Genomic DNA, 25,680 nt, shown 5'->3' on the forward strand with positions numbered 1-25,680 from the left:
GCCCCCAAAAGGAACAAGCCCTGCTGATGCTGATTTGAGTCCCATAATATTCATTCCAGACTTCTAACCTCCAGAATTGTTGAGAATAAATTGCTATTGCTGCAAGTCACTAAATTTGTGGTAATGTGTTACAGCAGTAACAGGAAACTGGTATACCTCTTATAAAATAAGTGATTGTCATTTATAGCCTTTAAATTTTGACAGTTTCAGCAAGCTGATTACATTATTTTTGCCTTCCCATTTCTTACTAGAGGTAGATTTATGCCTAGATTTAGAGTTAATGAAGTTTAAGCTTTGGGTCTTTTAAAGTACATAGGAATCCTCAGGACACTGAAGTTATAGAGTGTTTTAGGTAGAAAGAGCTGGTGTGCATCCAGGAAGCATTCCTAAATCACCCAGAGACCTTAGAAGAAGGCAATCTAGATTGTCAAGTTTCAAGCAATTTGTTGTGATTTCTGTTCTCATTCTGAATAAATTCTCATGTTCAACCTAATTTTGCTCTGGTAATTTTATATTCTTTTTCTTACAGAAAACTCCCCAAATTGTATCTGCTCCAGGCCCCCCAAAACCCTAGATCCACCTGTGTCTTTTGTCATTTTTTTTGTAAAGAAGAGTTAAAAACATCACACACACACTTTAATCAGTGGGAAAAAAGAAAGGAGTGGTAGCTAAGGTTCAAGAGGCTGATGAACCCCCTACACCAGGACCTTCTACATCAACTCTGCCAATGAGATCCGAAGGGAAGTATGTTAGTGCCCAGGAATAGGGACTTACTAATTAATATTTTAAAAAAGTTGGTCAAAACTGTAGCTGATTCTGTCATGATCTTAAGATAACAGGACACACTCTAAAGAGAGGGAATGGGAAGAGTCATCGGAAGAGAATCTGACACATTAGAATTGAAATGAAATCAATCCAAAGAAGCAAATATTTATTGCATTCCTCAGCAGATAGGCAGCCTGTGTTGTCTGGGGCGGCAGGGGAACGGCTGCTCCTAGTTGTTAGGAAAAGGCGTCCTCAACTGCCCCATGGTACCTTGTCATACGTAGAACAAGGGCATCCACTTTTAAAAGGTATTTATTAATTCTTCTTTCACAGTATCCTTTTTTTTTTAAATGGGGGCAATTTACCACTAGGTACCAGTTTTTATATGATGTTCAGAGTTGCTTATTGCCAGAGAAAGTTCTTTATGTGCTTCATCTCACTTATTTCTCTTGGCCAGTTCAGGAGGTGGAGTCTTGGTGTCACTTTACAGGTGGAGATTCTGAGACTCAAAGTGGGTAACAAAGGAGGAGGGATTTGATCCCAGGTAGTCTATGCATGTAGTCATGATGCTCTACTGCTTCTAGAGTATCTCCTCCCAATAAAGAGTCCCATGAAATGGCCAACAAGAGTGGGTAAGTTAAATGCTCTATGTCATAAGACAGTGGGTCTCATCCCCATTTGGGGCCCTCATACCTGGGTACTTCCTGCCTGGCCCCACCACTGACACTCATTGCCTGGGTCAGCAATTCTTTCTCTCTCTCTCTTTTTAAGTAAACTCAACCCCCAGCATGGGGCTTGAACTCACAACCCAGAGATCAAGAGTCATATGCTCTACTGACTGAGCCAGCTGGGCACCTCCGAGTCAGCAATTCTCAGTGGTAGGAGTATGACTTGATGTAGTCTGAAGAAACCCTGACCCCTCAAGTGATGTTTATATGACCTATTAAAGGTCCTGTTGGAGGGGCGCCTGGGTGGCTCAGTTGGTTGAGCGACTGCCTTCGGCTCAGGTCATGATCCTGGAGTCCCGGGATCGAGTCCCGCATCGGGCTTCCTGCTCGGCAGGGAGTCTGCTTCTCCCTCTGACCCTCCCCCCTCTCATGTGCTCTCTCTCTCATTAAAAAAAAAAAAAAAAAAAAAATAAATAAATAAAAAAATAAAGGTCCTGTTGGAGAATCCTGTTGTTTAGAATACTCACTGAAAGGGGGGGGGGGGTATGCAGAATTAAAGCAGGTCACCAAATAGTATGTATGGTATAATCTCATTTTGGTAAACATATGTAGGTATATGTGTGGAAGAGCATTAACCAAACTGCTAACTGTAATCTTCATGCTTTCTATATTTGCCATCTATCTTGTTTCAAGAGAAAACAAGCAAACTTAAATAAAAACAATGTTCAGGAAGCAAACCCCTGGGGAGGGTTATTTCAGGGAGCCATTGGCTTAGAAGTGATAGTCTTGCAGTTATTTGTGTTCCAGGAAATTGTCAGCCCTTGGAAGAATGACAATAAAACTCTTTACCATGGGTGGTGCTTCAGGGAGAACAAAGATTTCTGGAAAAGCGATAACTTTCTGGAGAAACCTGGCTAACCAGGAAGGCATCTGGTTTGGGGGGGTGGGGTGGGCAAAGCCAAAACTTCGAATATGCTCTTTGTTCAAATGTAGGAAAAGGGGTGCTCACCAAGAACAGAACTCTCTGTAGGAACCTAAATTTTTCCTAATTTCCATAATTATACCTCAAGCCCCTATGTGCTACATGTGTATCCATGATGTAGCAGAATGCTCTTGTTTCTGTGGAGTTTGTTCACCTTGTGGCAAGAGTCACAGTAGAGAAAAGAGACATGAATGGACCAGAGGTTTGTTTCTCTTGTAAACCATCAGAGTGAAATGCACAGATGCTGTGGGGGCACACTGCAAGCTACCGCTGGACTAATGAAGTTAAACACGCAGAGAAAGTAGAGGATATGATTTAAAATCATCCTAATGTAAAAGGCAGGGGTGATGAGACTCTGCAAGTAGGAAAGAGAAAGAAAAAAGTTGATGGTTTTGTGCTATATCCAACAAACGGATTTTATTCATGTCTACAGACAATGCATTAAAAATATCGGATGTCATTCATCTATTCAACTATTTACTGAGCAGCAAACCAGGGGAGGTATGGTGTTTGGGGACACATCTCAGGGACACAATATCCTTCTACCTTGTTGCTTATTATTTTTTTTTAATTTAAGATTTTTATTTATTTATTTTTGTGAGAGATAAGGGGAGAGAGAGAGAGCACAAACGGGGTGGGGGGGAAGGGCAGAGGGAGAAGCAGACTCCTCACTGAGCAGGGAGCTTGATGTGGGACTTGATCCCAGGACCTTGGGATCATGACCTGAGCAGAAGGCAGACGCTTAACTGACTGAGCCACCCAGGTGCCCTACCTTGTTGCTTTCGCTTGTATGGCCTTAAGCTCATGGTCTAAGATGGCGACATCTGTGTTTCATGTAGCAGATGGAGGAAGCAAAAAAAAGAAATTGCTATCACGTGACATTCCTTTCTATTTCTGCCTACAAGGAGACCGGAAAATATCATCTTTGTGCTTGGTAGCTGTGTGTAAAAATACTGGGGTATCTATTACCACAGATGAATGAGAGAATGGATATTGCGGTACAGGTAGTACTCCTGGCCATAAGCATCTATTGCAGGGTGTCTCAACCTTGGCAACACTCACATTTTGGGTGGTTTTGGTGGGTATCGGCTGCCCTGTGCATTGTAGAGCGGGCTTAGCAGCAGCCCTGGCCTCTACCCACCAGACCATTCCCCTACTTGTGACAACCAAAACCTCCTGAAGCATTGCTAAATGCTTCCCTGGGAACAACTTCCCTACTCCCAATTGAGAAACACTGTTCTATTGTGCGTAGGAACTATGTTCGTCACTGTGCAGGAGACAACACGAAACCAAAAGTGAAATAATTTCAAACAGTGATAAGAGCTATGATGGAAATAAAATAAGGTCAAGACAGATCAGGTTGGAATGCAGGATGTACTGTGGACTCAAAAGCCCTGAAAGAAAAGATGCTGGCTTCTCGTAAGAAGAATCAGAGCGTAGGTGTGATTGGAAGGAAATGGGGACCCTGGTGAGGTCTTGGTAATGGAATCTTTAAGCAGGGAATAATGATTCACAAGAGCACATACTAGGAGAGGAGTAAGAGAGAACGCAGGGAGACCAGTAGGAACCTGTCACAGTCATCCAGGTGAGAAAGGATGATGGCTTGGTTTGGCAGTGGAAATAGTGAGAAATAAAATTGCTGGAGAAAAAGAACGAAGATAGCAGCTGCCTATGGCAATCTTTGATTTACCCAAATAGCTACTGGGGAGGCCAAGTGGTGTTAAAGGGGGTCTACTTCCCACACATTGTGAAGTTCAGTCCAGCCCACTATAGATCTGTGCTGTTTGTTCTGTATTAGTTTCTTTCTAAGGCTGCTGTAATACATTACCACAAACTTGGTGGCAAAAAATTTTATTGTCTCATAGTTCTGGAGGCCAGAAGTCCAAAAATCAGTCTCACTGGTGTCTGCAGGGTCATGTCCCCTCTGGAGGCTCTGGGAGAATCTGTTCCTTGCCTCCTCTAGCTCTGGTGGTTACAGCACTCCAGTCTCTGCCTCTGTGGTCACAGTGACTTCTCCTCTGTGTGGGGACATCTTCCTTGCCTCTTTCTTGTAAGTGTGTTTGTGACTATATTTAGGGCCCATCCAGATTATTCAGGACAATCTCTCTACCTCAAGATCCTTAATCACATTGTTCGCCATATAAAGTAATACTCACTTATGCCATGGAAGAGAGTATTTCCAGCTTCCAGGGATTAGGGCATGGATAATTTCTGGGGGGCTGTCTTTCAGGACTGCAGTGTTAGAAATCACTTTGGCTTTCCTGAGGAAGACATGTTTATTTAGCGAATAAGGTGGAAAGCACTACTGTGGAATAATAAAATGCCACTTAGTAAATTGATTAGAGAAAGAAATGCAAAAAAAAAAGAAAAGAAAATTGAATTTTTGTAAATGGAGTTTTCAAGAATTCTAGGAAAGATAGGCCAAAGGATAAGAAAGTTCAGAAAAAGAGCTTCATGGACTTTAGACAAATCCATTCTAGATATTGAAGTCAGTGCTTCTGGGGACCGTTATATTTGCACAGTATAAAGTAGGCATTCGAATGCATGGTGTGTCCCACGGGCCTTGTCAATAGTGCTGGCCACGGGCCATTTAGCTGTGGTGGGGCAGAGTAGGGAGGGACGGCGAGAAGGCAGTGGACAATGGAATGAGAATGCAGAACCAGACCAACCCACAGAAGTAGAGCAAGACAACAAGAGCGGCTGCATGTAAGCGGCTGGGTTGAGGAGGGTTGAGATCTAAGGTTACTTAAACATAAACTTTATTTTTTTTTTTAAATATTTTAATTTATTTATTTGAGAGAGAGCTTGAGAGCAAGAGAACACTAGCAGGGGGGAGGGGTAAAGGGAGAGGGAGAAGCAGACTCCCCACTGAGCAGGGAGCCCTATGCGGGGCTCAATCCCAGAACCCTGGGATCATGGCCTGGGCCAAAGGCAGACGCTTAACCGACTGGGCCACATAGGCGCCCCTTAAATGTACACTTTAAAGCTTAAGTGCTTTCTGGTAATCTTTCAAATCCTCATGCTCTTCAAAGGGTGCTCAGGCTTTCCCCTTGCTGCATAGTCTGAAAAACTATGAGGATCATTGTGGCATCTTAGTTTACATAATAATCCTGACCTAAATGTTATTATTCTTATTTTGGAGATGAGGAAATGGAAGTCTAGCAAGTTTGAATAATTTGTTCAAAATCACACAGCTACATTAGTGGTAAGGCTGGGATTCGATTTTAGTTCTGCCAACTCTAAAGCTATGGATCTTCTCCTTCTCTATTATTTTGTCACTAGACTTGATTTCTGTGCCTGGGAGGCCAGGATCACAAACGCCCAGTACCTTCATATTTACCCACTCTGTTATTTCTGAGGCAATACTCTGAGCTGTCCCTATTCAGTTCCCTACTTGAGCACTCCCCTTCCTTGTTATTCAGAGCACTGTCAGCCCATATGGTCTCACTCCAGAGCTCACTCCTGTTAAATGTCTCCTGCATGTCTGTGTTCTAGCAGCAGCTCCTGACTTTTATCTGAAATAAAATTCTTATGTATTTGCTCATTTCATCTATGTTACAATGACCAAAATTAGATGTGCATGAAGTCAGTGTTAAAATGAAAATAAACAACAAAGGATGAAACAGATACTGGGAAAGTAAAAACTCTGGTCATTATTTTCCATTTTTGTTTATATTTAGGTCTTTATGAGACAAGGAAGATGACTTTCATGTCTAAACACTGGAACAACCTAAATCATATTAATACTATTACAATCACTATCATGTTCTAGAGAAGATTCTAAAGGAATATGAATGAAAAAGTAGCATTTAAGATTTAGTTTTCAGAATACAGATACACCTCAGAGAAACTGTGACCCCATTGTATGTATATTTGAGGTAATATTTGTATAACTAGTAACTCTCATGGCGATGGGAAACATTGCTCTTTGCATATGTTGTACATTAGCTTTCTAAGTCAAGAATTCCACATTGTTGTAAAATAATTTTAAGTTCAATGTATGGCAGTTATGCAAATAGATGTAAACTTCAATACCAGAGGAACCTCAAAAAGGTGTAACACCTACGAATTATGTATTATTAACACAAATGTCAACAAAAACAGTCCAACAGATATAGAAGCACAGTAACAAAAATATAATTATCAATATAGCTGTCTTATAAGAGTAAACTAGTATCATCAGGCTTATGAAAAACAATTAAGGTCACTGTTTTTATTTTTTGCTCATTATGACCCTTCCCTATACATACAGTGGTTAATTCTGATCATTTAACCTTATTTAATCTCCCTATGAACAAATTTGCTGATACTGAATACTATTTTCAAATATATCAGCATTATCATCATCTCATTAAATAGGTTATTATCATTACTGAAAACTCATCAAAACTTTTAAGGCTATTAATGGTTTCATCAACTTGAAAATCTAGTTTTGGAAGTAACTGGTTATAAATTTGTCCTTTTATTGGTAAACAGCAACCATACACCAGTGTTACTCTCAACTGAGATATCTCAATAGCGTGCTTATCATGCTTACATTTTACATGAAAGTTGGAATACAGACTTTATAATAGATCTGAAACATCATCAAATATTGTTACCATGCTGTTATGATAATAGCCTATATGTGTCATTAAAAATATTATTGGCTGGTTGTAAATAGTACCTTTTTCCGAACTGAATTTTAAATGTTCTAGAGGCTAACATGATAACAAACTGATCTTCACATGGCGTCACACAATCTTCTTTCAAAGTTCACAGGCCCTTCTTACTGTCTTTCCCTGAAAAATTCTGCAGGGGGGAAAAAAAAAAGACTTAGGTAAGTAGTTACAACAAAGAGTGAAAAACAGATTCATAGATATGACAAGGAATTTTTTAAAAATGATCTTTTCTGTGTATGGTTATTAATTATGAGGATAATCAAATGTGAAAACATGGATTGAGAAAGTCTCAAACTTAAAAAAAACTACAAAGTTTGTGAGTTTTATTTGAAAAAAAAGTCGAGGGGAAAAATAACACTCTTGATAAGTTCATTTATTTCCCTGCCTTAATCTATTTTGCTTTTGTTTCACAGGTTATACCAGGAAAACAAAATTTCTCAAATTCTCCTCTTACAAACCCAATTAAGATTTTTGGCAAGGAAAGAACAAAGGGACCCCCAAACCCCAGATGGGATGGCCTTTTTTGTGTGTTTGTCTTCAGATATTTGCCAATAGAACTGACTTCTCAGATTATACTCTTTGCTGATCGCAAGATGATTATAATATATCATTTAAAACTGGAGGAAAATGGGATAGAAATGAACCTTCAGAGATCATTTGCACTTAAGAAAGCAAAAGTCCACACTGAGAAAAAAAAAAACCCTCATAAAATGGCGTTGAAGTGCTACTGCTTGCACATGAGAGGTTCACCAAGCTCTTGCTCAGGCTGAGCAGTAATGCCTTCAGAGCAACTTTAACAATATTAACATTAACCAAATCAGAAGACAGGATTAGAGGAGGTATTTTGAATAAGGTACCACTTTCACATGTTTGTATGTATCTTGTCACTTTAGGTAAAAATCACAGCTTTGCCTACCGAATGGGAAGAGATATTTGCAAATGATATATCTGACAAGGGGTTAATACCCAAAATATATAAAGAACTTATGCAACTCAACACCAAAAAACTCAAATAATCGGATTAAAACTGGGCAGAGGACCAAAATAGACATTTTTCTAAAGAAGACCTATAAATGGCCAACAGACACGTGAAAAGATGCTTATCATCACATTGTGGAAAATGCAAATCAAAATCACAATGAGGTATCACCTTACATCTGTCAGAATGACTAGGAGCAAAAACACAAGAAATATTAGTGTTGGCAAGGAAGTGAAGAAAAAAAAAACACCTCATGCACTGTTGGTAGGAATGTAAACTGGTGCAGCCACTGTGGAAACAGTACGGAGGTTCCTCAAAAAATTAAAAATGGAATTACCATATGATCCAGTAATTCCACTTTTGGGTATTTACCCAAAGAATACAAAGGCACTAATTCAAAAAGATACATGTACTCCTCTGTTTATTGCAGCATTATTTACAATAGCCAAGATATGTAAACAATCTAAATGTTCATCCATAGACAAAAAGATAAAGATGATGGTGTGTGTGTGCGTGTGTGTGTGTGTAAGGGAACATTACTCAGCCATGAAAAAGAACAAAATCTTGCCATTTGCAACAACATGGGTGGAGCTACGGAGTATAATGCTAAGCAAAATAAGTCAGATGGGGAAAGACAAACACCACATGATTTCACTCATATGTGGAATTTGAGAAACAAAACAAATGCACAAAGTAAAAAAGAGACAAACAAAAATACAGACTCTTAAATACAGAGAACAAACCAGTGGTTGCCAGAGGGAAGCTGGGTGGGGGGATGGGTGAAACAGGTGATGGGGATTAAGAGTACACTTGTGATGAGCCCTGAGAAACGTACAGAATTGTTGAATCATTATATTGTGTGTGAGACTAATATAACACTGTATATTAATTATACTTAATTAAAAACAAGGAAATAATCTTGTACTTATCCAAAATAAAAGTGGACATGAAGATTAAAAAAAAAAATCACTGCTTTAATGGAGCTGTTATTCTGGATAAGTCCCTTAAGTGAAGGGTGATTTTCCAAAATGAAATCTGAAAACTGGCAAGTGCTGATGGCTTTGTGCTGCCCATAATCCTCAGTTAGTTTTGCTTTTTCTTTTCTAGAAGAGAGCCAGGGCAAACAAGGAAAGGCAAAGACTGTATCCTGAAGGGATTGTTTTCTAATATTTATTTAGTGCTTATAACAGGGAGGGGATCAGATGGGGAAATCCAAACAGATTTTAAAAATGCAAAGTGGGATTCATTTATGGTAAGGAAACCAGCTTTCCCCTCTTTCACCTTTATTTCCTTAATAGTTTAATGGTCATTTTATGGTTATTTTATTTAAAGCAAATCAACTGTGCAAAATTGAGAAAGCTCAGTTTCCCAAGGAACTTTAAAGATAAAATTCAATTATTAAGGTTGGTTTGACAACAGAAGTAAAATTCATGAAACGCAAGTTGATACAGCTTTTTACTATAGACGGTCTACAGCAATTTTTTTGGTTCTTAAGTAGAGTTCAGAAGGTGAATATCAAAGTGTATGAGTCGCTTTTAAGAAAATGGTAGTCATTGGGGCGCCTGGGTGGCTCAGTTGGTTAAGCGACTGCCTTCGGCTCAGGTCATGATCCTGGAGTCCCGGGATCGAGTCCCGCATCGGGCTCCCTGCTCAGCGGGGAGTCTGTTTCTCCCTCTGACCCTCCCCCCTCTCATGTGCTCTCTCATTCTCTCTCTCTCAAATAAATAAATAAAATCTTTAAAAAAAAAAAAAAAAAGAAAATGGTAGTCATTTAATGACACTTAAATCTCAGAATCTTCTACAAGGTCTCACAATGGACAATGGAGGGTGAGAGGGAAAAAATGTGTCCAATCAAAAATAACTACTAGCATCTTATGGGAACATAGAGCTTTTCTTGTTTAAAAATATTTAAAGTGCCTTCTTGTACTGTACAGGATCTGGTTTAATACTCATAAGGTATTATAACCCTCATTTAAGTAATGAAGAAGCCAAGGTGCATGGATGTCAAAGCATCCACCCGAGGTTTACAGAACTGGCAAACTATGGAGCTGAGAGGTCTTTTTTTCTTCAAACAGATATTTATTATGGGAAATTGGTTTTACAGGTGATGAAAGAGTAGACACATGGGGCAGTGTGGTAAGACATCTCAATGATTAGCACAGAACCACCACCACTCTTTGGGCTGGAGGGACAAGGGAGGAGATAGTGTTATGGACCCAGGAGCTAGGGTCACCATGTGGAAGTTGCCCAGTGGGTACTGGGACCATGGAAAGAAATGGGGCTGCTGCAGATGCCACTTGAAACAGAGAGAGTGGGAAAAATCCCTGGCTTTGTCCCTCTTGCCTTCAGTCTCCTACTGGTGCTCCCATTGCTGAACCTGCTCAGAAGAGAGCCAGGGGGCTGGGAAATGTAGCCCTCTGAGATCAAGTAGAGCAGAAGTAGGAAGACAATGGATCCAAGAACACAGTCCAATGACCAGAACAGGCCGAGCAGCAAAGTTCTTAATGATGGGGGATCTGGAGAAAAATTTCCTGATTTTTGAATCCAGCTTTGAATCCTACCAACTTCTAGTTCAGTGACTTTAGGTACATTATATAACACCTCTGGGTCTTGTTTTCCTCATGAAAAAATTGGGTATTAAAATATTTTAACTTAGTGGACTATGATGACAGTAAACAGAGTAACATATATGAAGTCATTAATGAAGTGCTTGGTCCAGGGCACATCTTCAATAAATGTCACCCATTACATATCTCAAAAATAAAAGAAGAAAGTAAATGCACTGGTGATCAAGGCCCAACTCTCAGTGTGGCACTTGGCATTTCCGGGACACGTCATTTTTCAAAGAAACAGGTGTAACAACTTCTTTCTGGGGAAGGAGTTACTCCGAACAACTTTTTAACATCTGTTATCAAGAATGCATAAGCTCCCAACAGAAGGGGTTTCTGGGAGGGGAAAGAAAATGGGTTGAGGGAGTCTCACTGTCACATATACTCTTCAGGGATTAAGAGATCATTAGCTGTTACCACAACGGGGACATTCAGTGATGGCCACTGGCCATAAGAAAATGAGGGAATATTCCTGCTTCTTTTTTCTCCATTCAGGGAGACAATCATCCTTTTGAGTACACCCTGACCTCACCAATGGAAGGGAGAAAAAGTTCTATTTTTAGGCCAAAGGCTTCTGAAGTATTCCTTCACTTTCCAGGGCGGATCTTGAAGCATGCTCTGGAGTAATTCTCATCAGGCCATGGTGAAGTCAGCAATTTCAGGACCTGTGTTTCAGAGATGGGGAAAGGGTGGTCTTGCTGAACATCTAACCACCTACTCTAGAACATGTGAACTGAGCTCTTGGTGTCCTAGGTTTGAGCACACAGGGTATCTGCCCTTCTCTGGACTGCCCTATTGTCAAAGTAGGTTAGTTAACTTAAACATGCAACTCAGCTAAGATACTAGATTACAAATGTGTTTTGGATTGCTTCTTGGCTGGCTCTAAATCAAGGCTAAAGTGGCTGGTTGAGAATAAGTCATTCTTCCAGCACAAGTTCTACAGAGGCACGTATGCTGATGATGACAATGATAATTCTAATAGGTATCATTTCTTGAGTGTCTCCTACCAGCCAGGCACAACGCTAAGTACCCTACACATTCTATTTAATTCTACTGAAAACCCAGTGGGCCAGGTGTTATTATTATTCTGATTTTACAGATGAAGAAAAGTGAGCTGCAGAGGGGTAACATAACTTGCTTGGATCATTAAGTTAGTTAGTATGAGAGTTTGAGTTATTCCAGGTCGGTCTGACTCTAAGGTCTATCAGTATAGTACCTGCCTGCCTTTTGCCAGGCACAGTGCAAGACCCTGGAGATACAATGACCAGTAAGGCACAAATGAGTCCTGGGACCAGGGCTTCTCCTATAGTGAAGTAACTATAGAACTGTAATTGCTAAAAAGCCCTGATTGAAAGCCACAAAAGGGCGCCTGGGTGGCTCAGTTGGTTAAGCGACTGCCTTCGGCTCAGGTCACGATCCTGGAGTCCCAGGATCGAGTCCCGCATCGGGCTCCCTGCTTGGCAGGGAGTCTGCTTCTCCCTCTGACCCTCCTCCCTCTCATGCTCTCTGTCTCTCATTCTCTCTCTTGCAAATAAATAAAAATCTTAAAAAAAAAAAAAAAAAAGAAAGCCACAAAAGCTGCCAAATTCTCAGGATAAACCCAAACTGAAAGCAGCAGAGCACAGCCTATCATCTCAGGAGGAACTGGGGGGGGGGGCAGGACTGCCTCTGGAATGGTCTTTCCCCCAAATTCTCCCCACATGTGGTCAAAGTGTGGCTGGGAAATCAATTCAGATTAGGGGCTGCCAAATTAAGAGGGAAGCGACAGTCACATTTAGCATGGATGAATGCAGGCCACGGGCTCTTGCTGGGCTGGAGGGGAAGAGAAAGAAAACCTATAGATATCCCTTGACTCTGTGACTTTAATAACAAAAAAGTTTTTTCCATTTCTGTCTTTAAATCCATGTTGGAAGCAAATCATGCATTTGAATGCCATAGGTTTTGACCCAAGATGTCTAAAACACTGGGACAGAAGTAGTGTGAGGTGGGACTTCAAATTTTGACCTTATATTCTGTCACGAATAGAGCAAACACTGCCAATGACAAAATGAAATGTTTACAGAACCAGTCTGTTTTTCACTGCTGTCACTTTTGTGGCTCAATTCTTTGGCTTAAAATTTCACTAAAACTAGAACGCTGTATGTTAGCATGTCAGTAATTCTCTATGCTATGACTGTCTTGTATTTTCATGCAATGTCCTCATCTTCACCATCTAGGTATATGTGCTGCCGAAGCGAGCACGTTCACCATCTAGGTAAAAATCTGGTTTCCTTAATCATTTTTAAGAAGCCAGGACTGAGTGCATCCTCTTGATTTGGGAAGGGCAAATAACCCAAATAATTACTCAGTAATTATTATTTCAAAAAACTTAGATCCCCAAAGTTGAGGTCACCCACCTGAAGTTCTGCGTGTTCTTTCAGGAGTCGGTCATATTCTTTTGAAAGATGCTCTGATTGCATTCTCATTGTCATCACATCATTCTGTGCCTTAGAGAGGGCTAGAAAACATGGAATAGAATTTTTAAATTTTTATTTTGAAATAATTTTAAATTTACAGAAAAGTTGCAAGACTTAAATAGAAAACTCCTTTGTAGCTCTTGCTCAAATTCACCAACTGTTAAGATGTGGTAAATTTGTTACTGTATTTTCTCTTCACACACGCACAATTATTTTCTTGAACCATTTGAGTATAAGTTACAGACTTCATGCCCCTTTACTCCTTAATACTTGTGTATTTCCTAAGAACAAAGGTGTTCTCTAACATAACCACAGCATCGTTAGCAAATGTAGGCAATTTAACATCAATATAATACTTTTTATCTAACCTACCATTCATGTTCCAATCTTGGCTACTGTCCCAATTATGTCCTTTCTATCATTTTTTTCGAGTCTAGATCCAGCCCTAGATCAAAGATTAACATTAAATTGTCATGTTTCTTTGGTTTCCTTTAAACTGGAATAGTTCCTCAGCCTTCCCCCTGCATTCCTCTCCTCTTTCGCAACACTGACATTTCAAAGAATACAGGTCATTTTTTTTTAAATGGAATGTTTTTCATTTTGGTTTTGTCTGATGTTTCCTCATGATTAAATTCAGGTTATGCATCCGACTTACATACAAATATGACATAAGTGATGCTGAATGTCTGTCAAGGTATCACAATCAGAGGCCAATCTGCCTCTCACGGGTTTTTCCAATTTAAACTTATTTTCTTCCTTATAACTAAGAAGCAGTATGTGGGAAGACGAGACTATGTAAGTATCTTGCTCCTTGTCAAAACTTTCCCCTTATAGTTAGCATCCACTGATAATTCTTGCCTAAATCAATCTTTATTGTGATGGTTGCACAATGGTGATTTTCCAACTTCACCATTTCATCCACATTTATCAGTCAGCATTCTACTATAAACAAGGGCCTTCCTTTCTTATCCATCCATCCAACTATCTATTAATTCATATATCATCAGTATGAACTCACAGGTTCTTATTTTTTCAACAGTTTATAATTCATTATTATACTTAATTCCTCCCAGATACAGCTAGTGGGAACGCTGTCAGGCTGGCTCTTACATCTTCTGACTAGGCCCCTATCATTTTTTGAGTACTCTACTTTCTGGCATAAGATGTTCTAGGCTCTTCCCAACTTTTCCCAGATTCATCCTGGATTCAAGCATTACAGTGTAGAATTTATTAGAAGGGTATGCTTTTGAAAAAAATTGAGGGAGAAAAAAATATTTTATCATTCTCACCAAGGGATGATTGGCCATATTTCCTTCAAAGCAAAGATAATCACTTTCTTATACAAAGTTGAAAAATATAGGGGTGTGTGACACTTAAAGGCTTTACCTCAATATGACACACAAAAATGGCTCTATATTAGCCTGTCTACCAAGGAGCTACAGTCTAAGACAGAAGATTAGATAGAAGTTTAAAAAATATACATATATGTCATGAACATTTAAGTCAGCAAATGTATAGAAAGGAAGATCAGCACAAGATGGACTGGAAAAATTCTGGGACTCTTGAACGAACTCTACATATAATTCTGCATATGTAGTCTTAAGAAATTCTGCATTTGTAAATCTTTTAGGGTAGAAGTTTTAGTAAAAGAAAGTGGGATTTATAAAGTAAGAGTCACTTTTTAGGCATAATGGAATGAAATTATAGGCTCTATTTATAAACAATCTGGTTACCTTTCCTCTTGAAAAGCCACCATATGGGCATTTTTATATATAAGTCACTTTCAACTAAAGTGGCTTTTGTATAAGCACTTTCTAGACAATGTTGTCAAATTAAACTCCCATACTGTAGAACATTTACTGGACAATGCAGATGTAGAACATCTGTGTTGTGTAATATGGCAGCCACTAGCCAAAAGCAGCTATTAAGCACTTGAAATGTGGTTAGTGTAACTGAAGAACTGAATTTTAAATTATACTTAATTTAATTTTTAAACATATTTTAATTAATTAATTAATTAACTTATTTATTTGGAGAGTGCAAGGGGGGCAGAGGGAGAGAGAGAATCTCAAGCAGATTCCATGCTGAGTGCAGAGCCTGTTGTGGGACTTGATCTCAGGACCCTGAGATCATGACCTGAGCTGAAATCAAGAGTTGGATGCTTAACCAACTGAGTCACCCAGGTGCCCCAATTATACTTAATTATAATTAAATTTTGATTTAAATAGCCATGTGTAGCTAGTGGGTAGTTATACTGGATAGCTCTACATTATGATTTCCTCCATGTTACTTTTATAGATCTGTAACTCTAAGTTAGGTATTAAAGGCTAAATTTAACAAATTTAATGTGCCACTTAGTAAAAGTATAGGTTAGGTATGGAAGAGAGATTTTTGATACTGGTTAGATTTCACTGGAACCACAGCCACAGCATGAAGATTTATTTATTAGTCTTCAATTTGGGTTATCTATAAGGCATTTCCTAGAGCCTACTTGAAAATATGAAACACAGTGTTAATTTCAAGACCTTACCAAAAATGTTTAAAAGCCTGGATTTCTGGTATGTAAAAAACAAAGAAGATTCTACAACTTAGTAATATCTGACTAGCCTCCAATGGTGGTCCAACATGGGTCCAAGAGGGTCCTGCCAGAAAGGAAGATCCTGAGCTGACCTCCTCCCATGGACAACAAATCTATAACCACATGTGGAATAATTCCCTCTGAAGGGGACCTAGAAACAGGATGAACAGACCCTCTACAACAAGGGGCAGCACTGAGATGGGTAGAAGGAGCAGAGATATAGTCTCACTAAGGAAAAAAGCCACATTCTAGGTGTGGCTTTCTATGATACAGAGGGATCTCAAATATAATGAACATTTTCCTGAGGAGTAAGAGATTTGAACTCCACATTAGGTATGCAAACCCTCAGATCCTGCACAGAAGAGACAAGCCTCCAAAATACCTGGCTTTGCAAACCAATAGGGAATATGTCCATGAAAAAGAATTGCCGGGGCGGGGGGGGGGGGGGAAATCCTCTTAAAGAGCTCTAATGTAGACTTACTTGACCCAGAAATAAGCACAAAAACACCAGATCAAAATTACATGGACTACAGGTGAAGGAGACCCACTCACTAAACTTGAAATGCCTGCCGGAGAGACAGGAGGTAGCTGGGCCTCTCCTTGGGACTTAGACACTGGCGGCAGCCATTTCTGCTGTCTTGTTCTGCTGTGCTGATTGGCACTGGTGGACACCATTCTGGAATCCGCCCTGTAGACTGCTAAAGTCGGGGGGTGCAAACCACTGGTGTCTTGGTCAGTTCTGCTCACTAGTACATCTGTAGCTGTCAAGGTCAGGTATGCAGCCAGGTGGGCTGGAAGCCAGACCCACCTACCAAGGTGCCCATGGCAGTACTGCCCCGTCACATCAGGAGGTTACATGCAGCCCACATGGGGGACACCCCAGGAGCACCTGGTTCTGGTGACCAGAGGAGATTGTACTTCTGGGCCCCATAGGACATCTCCTACATAAGGCCACTCCTTCAAGACTGAGAAATATATGTTGTGATGGACACTGGGTGTTGTATGTAAGTGTTGAATCAATGGATTCTAAACCTGAAATTAATATTGCACTGTACGTTAACTAAGTAGAATTTAAATAAAAACTTCAAAAAGAAAAAGAAAAAAAAGACTGGGAAATGTAGTTGAACTACCTAATACCTAAAAACAAAGACAGAGTTAGGCCAAATGAGAAGAAAGAGAAATGTGTTGCAAACAAAAGAGTAAGACAAAACCTCAGAAAAAGAACTAAATGAAAGGGAGTTAAGCAATCAACCCGATAGAGAGTTCAAAGTAATGGTCATAAAGATGCTTATCAAACTCTGGAGAAGACTAAGTGAATACAAAGTGAGAACTTCAACAAAGAGAAAATATAAGAAAGTACCAATGAGAGCTGAAGAATATAATAACAGAAATAAAAAAAATACGCTAGAGGGGATAAACAGAAGATTTGATAATACAGAAGAAAAGATTAGTGATCTGGGTAATGAAAATCACCCAAACTGCGGGTGCCTGGGTGGCTCAGTCAGTTAAGCATCCGACTCTTGATTTTGGCTCAGGTCATGATCTCAGGGTTGGGAAATTGAGCCCTGCATTGGGCTCTGCATTGGGCATGGAGCCTGTATGAGATTCTCTCTCTCCCTCAGTCCCTAACGGCCCTCCCAACCCTGCTCGTGCGTTCTCTCACTCTCTCTCAAAAAAAAAAAAAAAAAAAAAAAAATCCCCCAAATGGAACAGAAAAAGAAAGAAAAAAGAAAGAAAAAGAAAACAGAGAAGAAAAGAAAAAAAAGAAAAAAAAAAAAAAGGAATTTAAAAATGAGGATAGTTTAAGGGACCACTGGGACAACATTGAGTACTAACATTCACATTATAGAGGTCCCAGAAGGAGAAGACAAAGAGAAAGGGGCATAAAACTTATTTAAAGAAATCACAGCTGAAAAATTCCCTAAGCTGAGGACCTTCCCAGGTCTAAGAAGCACAGCTCCCAAACAAGATGAACTCAAAAGAGATCTACACCAAGACACATTATAAATAAAATGTCAAAAACTAAAGATAAAGAATCTTAAAAGTAGCAAGAGAAAAGCAATTAATTGCATATAAGGGGATCCCCATCAGGCAATGAGCTGATTTTTCAGCAGCAACTTTGCAGACTAGCAGAGAGTGGCACAATATATTCACAGTGCTGAAATGAGAAAACATAACCAAGAATACTCTAACTGGCAATGTTATCATTCAGAACTGGAGGGGAAATACAAAGTTTCCCAGCCAAATAAAAGTTAAAGGAGTTCACCACTACTAAACCAGCTTTACAAAAAATATTAAAAGGATTTCTTTAAGAGGAAAAGAAAAGGCCATAATTAGAACTAAGAAAATATATGAAAGAAAAAAATCTCACTGGTAAAGGTAAACATATAGTGAAGGTAGTAGATCAACCACCACTTATAAAGCTAGTATGAAGGTTAAAAGACAAAAGTAGTAAATAAACTATAACTACAATAATTAGTTAAAGATACACAAAATAAAAGGATGTAAACCATGATGTCAAAAACATAAAATATTGGGGGTGGGGAGAGTAAAAATGTAGTGTTTTTAGAATTTGTTCAAGCTTAAGTGATCATCAATTTAAAATAAACTGCTATGTACACAGGTTGTTATACATGAATCTCACAGTAACCACAAATCAAAAACCTGTATTAGATACACAAAAAATAAAGAGAAAGGAATCCAAACATAACACTAAAAAAAGTTATCACGTCACAAGGGAAAAGAGCAAGAAGAAAGGAATAAAGAACTACAAAACCATTAAACAATTTTAAAAATGGCAGTAAGTACATACCGATGAATAATTACTTTAAATATAAATTAACTAAATGCTCCAATCAAGACATAGGTGGCTGAATGGATTAAAAAACAAGACTCATCTATATGTTGCCTACAAGAGACTCACTTCACATCTAAACACACACAGACTGAAAGTGACAGGACGGGAAATGTATTTCATGCAAACGGAAATGAAAAGAAAACTGGGGTAGCAATACTTTTATCAGACACAACAGACTTTATTTTTTATTTTATTATTATTTTTTATTTAGAGAAAGAGAGCACAAAAGCGGGGGAGAGGGAGGGGCCCAGGGAGAGGGAGAGAATTTTATTTTATTTTATTTTATTTTTTTGCAGGGAGAGAATTTTAAGTAGACTCTGCACTGAGCACAGAGCCTGATACGGTCTTAAATGACACATTAGATCAGATCAACTTAATATATACAGAGCATTCCATCCAAAACCAGCAGAATACACATTGTTTTCAAGTATACATGGAACATTCTCCAGGACAGATTACATGTTAGGCCACAAAAGAAGTCTCAATAAAATTTTTTTAAAGATTTTCTTTATTTGAAAAAGAGAGACAGAGAAAGACAGAGAGCGAGCAAGCACAAGCTGGGGTTGGGGGAGGAGGAGCAGAGGGAGAAGCAGATTCCCTGCTGAGCAGGGAGCCTGATGCAGGGCTTGATCCCAGGACTCCGAGACCATGACCTGAGCTAAAGGCAGACATTTAACCAACTGACTCACCTAGGCACCCCAGAAGTCTCAATAAATTTAAGAAGACTGAAATCGTATCAAGAATCTTTTCTGACCACAACGGTATAAAAGTAGAAATACATTACAAGAAAAAAAAAAACTGGAAAAAGCACAATACACGGAAGCTAAATAACATGCTACTAAACAACCAACAGGTCAATGAAGAAGTCAAAGAGGAAATAAAAAAATACTTGAGACAAATGAAAAGGGAAATACAACATTCCAAAATCTACAGGATGCAGCAGAAGCAATTCTAAGAGGGAAGTTTATAGTGATACAGGCCTCCCTCAAAAAAAAAAAGAAAAATTTAAGGGAACTAGGAAAAAAAAGAACAAACATAGCCCAAAGTTAGTTGAAGGAAGAAAATAATAAAGATCAGAGTGCAATTAGTGTAAGAGAGACTAAGCAATAGAAAAGATCCATGAAACTAAGAGCTGGTTCTTTGAACAGATAAATAGGATTGATAAACCTTTACCCAGACTTATCAAGAAAAAATAAGAGAAGACTCAAATAAAACCAGAAGTGAAAGAGGAGAAGTTATAAACAATACTACAGAAATACAAAGGATTATAAAAGACCACTATGAAAAATTATATGCCAACAAACTGGCCAACCTAGAAGAAATGGATAAATTCCTATAAACATACAATCTTCCATGACTGAATCAGAAATAGAAAATCTGAGGGCGCCTGGGTGGCTCAGTTGGTTAAGCGACTGCCTTCGGCTCAGGTCATGATCCTGGAGTCCGGGGATCGAGTCCCACATCGGGCTCCCTGCTCAGCAGGGAGTCTGCTTCTCCCTCTCCCGCTCCCCCCTCTTGTGCTCTTTCTCTCTCTCATTCTCTCTCTCAAATAAATAAATAAAAAATCTTTAAAAAAAAAAAGAAATAGAAAATCTGAAAAAAAAAAAAAAAGAAACAGAAAATCTAAATAGACCACTTACTATTAATAAAATTATAAAACTCCCAACAAATTAAAATACAGGACACCAGACAGCTTCACAGGTGAATTCTATCAAACATTTAAAGAAGAGTTAATACCTATCCTTCTCAAACTATTCCAAAAAAAAAAAAAAAAAAAGATGAAAAACTTCCAAATTCATCCTATGAGGCTAGCACTACCCTAGTACCAAAACCCAAGACACTACAAGAAAAAAAAAAAGAAAATTAGAGGCCAATATTCCTAGTGGATAGAAAAACCCTCACCAAAATATTAGCAAACTGAATTCAACGATACTTTAAGTGATCATACACCATGATCAAGTAGGATTTATTTATTCTAGGGATGCAAGGATGGTTGAATATCTGAAATCAATCAATGTGATACACCACATTAACAAAATGAAGAACAAAAATCATATGATCCTCTCAATAGATGGAGAAAAAGCATTTGACGCCATTTAGGATAAAACTCTCAACAAAAAAAAGTGGATACAAAGAGAATGCACCTAAACATAATAAAGGTCATATATGACAAACCCAGAGCTAACATCACACTCAACAGTGAAAAGCTGAAAGCTTTCTTCTAAGATCAGGAACATGACAAGGATACCTGTTCTCACCACTTTTATTCAACATAGTATTGGAAATCCTAGCCACTGCAATTAAGCAAGAAAAAGAAAAAAAGGCATTTAAATTGGAAAGGAAAAAGTAAATTGTCACTATTTATAGGTGACATGATACTATATATAGAAAACATTCAAGCCTCTATGAAAAAACTATATATAGAACTATCATATGATGAAGTAATCCACTTCTAGGTATTATCCAAAGAAAATGAAAATACTATTTTGAAAAGACAAAAGCACCCCTATGTTCATTGCAGAATTATTTATAATAGCCCAAATTTGGAAGCAACCTACTGTCCATCAATAGATGACTGGATAAAAAAAATGTGGTGTATATATTTACAATGGAACATTACACAGCCATAATAATGAAATGTTGCCATTTGCAACATATATGGATCTGGAGGGTATTATGCTAAGTAAAATAAGTTAGAGAAAGGAAAATACCATATAATTTCACTCATAGGTGGAATCTAAAAAACAAACAAACAAAACAAAACAAAAACAGAGAACAAACTGATGGTTGCCAGAGGTGAGGGGTGGGTGGGAGAGATGGATGAAAAAGTTGAAGGGGATTAAAAGGTACAATCTTCCAGTTATAAAATAAAGAAGATGTGGGGATGTAATGTGCAGCATAGGGAATATAGTCAATAATACTGTAACAACTTTGTATGGTGGTAGATGGCAGAACTAGACTTGCTGTGGTGACTGTTTTATAATGTATATAAATATCAATTCACTATGTTGTACATCTGAAACTCATACAATATTGTATGTCAATTATTCTTAAAAATAAAGAATATTGGCCAGGAGCTTATATTGAATAGGAGTTGATCTTAATGTTAAAAATGATTTATACTTAAATTTCTGAGATGAAGGAATTATTTGGGAAATTCAATATATCTTAGATACCAACTCATTAGTTCCTTATTTAAAGATATGAACTGTTAGGAGATAGAATGAGTCAGAAGGTCCTACATATCTATAAAAGAAGATGGAAAACCACTTTGCAGACTATCCAGAAATTTCTCCTGATCACTACTGGTATGAAGGTATGGCAAAACAAATGCAGGCAAATCTTATTTTTCTGACACTTATCAAGCCAAGGTATGAGCTGTGTTTCCTATTTTGTTTTGTATCTTAGTAGATATTAGTAAACCTAATGATTACTATCTTATTTAATTCACTCCAATTAAGAGAGGCTGTTATTGTCTAGGAGCCTTTTGGACTGTTTCCCAGTCCTTTCTCTACCTCTTGTTTTATAAAAATTATAATATTCTGTTTTGGATGCCTTCCACCTCCTTCTGGAACTGCCTTCGTGACTAAGGGATTATATAAACTTGTTATCTGACATTTGCATATGCTTATTTCATCTTGAGCCATTTTATTTTGGAAGCAGCATTTATAGGAAAGACATTATTAAACAAAGAGGCTTGAGGTGATATATCTACGTCACTATTTCAATTTTCTCATCTGCAAAAAATGAGTTGCTATCACTCGCTGGTGGCTTTATGGGAATGCTGAGATATTTCATGAGAATACTGGCCAGATTCAGTTAGAAGCCTGGTTATATCCTAGTCACTAGGAACTTTCTGAGGCACACACATCATTTACTAATATAGAGAATAACCTCAATTGATATTACAGTGAGATGTAGTAAGCCAAAATGTTTGTGTAAAATATTTGTGTAAAATGACATGTAAGCAAACCAACAATATTTGTAGTTTTACAAGTGGCAAACTTACATTAATGGAGCTGTTTGCACAGTGGGAGAAGCTGGTTAGCCTAATGCACTGTGTAGATGTATCACTATGATTTCTACGTGAGATAACAGGAATCACCAGCTAAGCTCTGCCAGGGAATGGAAGAGAACATTCTAGAGGCATTAGCAAGACAGCTAAAGTTGGCTGTTGTACAATAGGTATAAGGATTGCAACACAGGAAACTATTTTTAATTTGAAAATTTTCCATACATCTAGGGTTGGTTTCTTTCAGTTTATTTGGTTCTATTTTTGGGACCTTGAGAGTGAGATATATTGGAGTATTTAATGCTTAATCCTCACATGTACTATTCTTTTGCCAGTGGTCAGTGACTGGACTGTTAATCTGCAGCAATGCTTCCAAGACACTTGGTTCAGTAAGGAACATAAATTGTGGTTTTAATTATATTATAGTTACTTTTTTGGGTATGTGCCTATATTGTCAGGTACATGCAGATCAGATCTGTTTTATTCATCACTTCAATTATCACCCACATTCTTTTAACCTTATATCCATCTGTTGATAAGCTCTGTTGATTCTACTTCCTTTATGTATCATCAGTCCATCCACTCTACTCTGTTACCAGTGCCCTCATCTCTAGTTTAGATTGCTAAAATGGTGGATTTCTCATCTAGTTTCCTGGCTATCTAATTCACTGCCCACAGTACTGTCAAAGTGATTGCCCCTCTGCCTAAATGCCTTTCAACAGTACCCCCGGAATGTGAACATATGAACATGAGGCCCTTCCTGATGGGTCCTAGGTTTTCTGTCCCCCTTTCACCACTGCCGCTGTCTTATGCTCCAGAAACAGTGAGCTCCTTGTATTTCAAAAGTGCTGTACTCTTTTAGTTATATGCTGCTCATTTTGTTAAAACATCTTTGCTCATCTTTCACCTCCCTGTCTCACTCGTTTGTTCCCATTTCCTCTCGCTAGTTAACATTTATCCTTCAAAATGTCAAGAAATTGGCCTTGATCTCCACTGTTGGCTTCTACATCATCTGGAGCTCACCTCAATTATAGCACCCACCATGCTGAAGTGTAGCTATGTTCCCACTAGACAGTGGACTACTCAGGAAACAGAACTGTGTCTTGCCTCTCTGTTCTGAGAACCCAGCACACAGAAGGTACTTAAAATACGTTCCTTGAAGGAAGGAAAAAAACGGATAAATGAAAAGTCTAAGCTCTAAGCATCTGAAAAATTCACTTGTGTGTAACCAGTTCATTTCCTGAGATTGTGATAAATGCCAGGTAAACAATGAAGTATCACTCTGTTCACCTGATAGGAATCTTGGCTGTAACTGAAAACAATTATATCTTTAATCAAAAAACAAAACATTCATTCCAATAATGGAATGAATAGTCATGGGGATGAAAGGTATAGCACAGGAAATACAGTCACTGGTATTATAATAGCACTGCATGATGAACAGATGACAGCTACACTCGTGGTGACATAGCATAAGGTGTACAGTTGTCAAATCATTATGTTGCACCCTTGAAAATGATGTAACATTGTGTGTCAACTATACTTCAGCTAAGAAAATATTCTGGATAGCTGGAGAGTCACAGAGCAAACAGACCATTTTAAAATATTTTGATAAAAATACAATCATGTTACAAATATCTCATGTTAAGTCAAAATTAAAAACAAAAACCAAACAGTATTACAGAATCTCGTTCAATTAAAAAAAAAAAACAAAACCAAAAACACTGACTCTAGGAATGGGGCTGGATATATGCAAGATAAGTCTAGAGCATCTTGTAGTGTCAGATAATAAGAAGTACTCAAAAAATGAAAATAAACAAAAAAACCCCACAATAATGGGGATATGTCAAAGGGACATGGAAGCCAAATGAAAGAGCTCTCGATGGCTAGAGCTGAAACAACAAAAATAATAGAAGTGTTAAATTGCAATCCAAAGTATAAGATGAATACCCACAAGTCATAAATAAATGTAGAAAGAAATAAATAGGGGTAAACAGACAAATCTCTGCAGAAGAGTTCCAAATAATTTATATAGACACTCCACCCTCAAGGAGAGTAACCATTTTTCTAAAGATTTGTATTTGAGAGAGAGAGAGAGAGAGAATACATGTACGCACAAGCGGGGAAAGGAGCAGAGAAAGAGGGAGAGAGAGAATTTCAAGCTGACTTTGTGATGAGCATGGAGCCCCACTTGGCGCTTGATCCCACAACCCCAAGATCATGACCTGAGCCAAAACCAAGAGTCAAGACGCTCAACCAACTGAGCCACCTAGGCGCCCCATAGAGTAATGATTTCTTAATGTGAGCTATGACTTCCTTCTAAAAAGTGCATTATGGAAAGAGGGAATAAAAAAGGTAACTTTACAGTAGAGAACACTGACAAACACTACCAAAGTCAGGTGATCAAGGTCAACCCCAGTAGTGATAAATCATGTTGGTATGTTCTCTTGATGTAATGTGATGAGAGTGGCACTTGACCTCTGTGATTTTCCTCTCATATCCCCCAACCCTAGTTTAACCACAAGATAAACATCAGATAAATGCCAACAATATTCTACAAAACAGCTGATCACTACTTCCCCAAACTGTCAGAAGTCATCAAAAATAAGGCATGTCTGATAAGTTATTACAGCCAAGAGGAGCCTAAGGGGACATAACTATCAAGTGTGGTGTTGTATCCTGAATGAGATCCTGGAAAGGAAAAAAAAGAAAAAAAAAAATCAGATGAAAACTAAGGAAATCTGAATAAACTAGGGAATTTAGTCAATAATAACGTATCAAGACTGGTTCATTAATTGTATAAATGTACCACATTAATGCAAGACAGCGATAATAGGGGAAATGGAGTATGGGGTACATGAGAATTCTCTGTACTATCTTACCAATTTTTCTGTAAATCTAAACTGTTTTAACATAAAAAATTTATTTAAAAAAAGTACAAGGGGAACACAACAAAACAAAACACTATGCATACAGGATCAGATATAACAACATTCATTAAGCTATAAGTACTATCTAAGTAAGAACCTTTCAAATAGGATATGCCTGATTCCTTTGTTCTAAACAAAAAAAAATTTAGTTAAAATTTTCTTTTGTAAAAAATCTTTATATGT

At 38.2% G+C, this 25,680-nt stretch overlaps 1 protein-coding gene across 2 annotated transcripts in view; it reads right to left on the minus strand.

Moving 5' to 3' along the window:
- Positions 1-6,068: 6,068 nt before the first annotated feature.
- BCAP29 (B cell receptor associated protein 29) overlaps positions 6,069-25,680 on the minus strand; it is a 48,174-nt gene continuing 28,562 nt past the window's right edge. For both annotated transcript variants that reach the window (XM_035020363.1, XM_035020364.1), the window contains exons 7-8: positions 13,061-13,161; positions 6,069-7,206 (exon numbers count right to left, since the gene is read on the minus strand). In XM_035020363.1, coding sequence (XP_034876254.1) covers positions 7,171-7,206; positions 13,061-13,161 — 137 coding nt within the window. In that variant the 3' untranslated portion in view covers positions 6,069-7,170. The remainder of the gene's footprint in view (positions 7,207-13,060; positions 13,162-25,680) is intronic.

The sequence above is a fragment of the Mirounga leonina genome, unplaced genomic scaffold (assembly GCF_011800145.1).
Source record: "Mirounga leonina isolate KUSES-001 unplaced genomic scaffold, KU_Mleo_1.0 Mir_174, whole genome shotgun sequence".
NCBI classification, from domain to species: Eukaryota; Metazoa; Chordata; class Mammalia; order Carnivora; family Phocidae; genus Mirounga; species Mirounga leonina.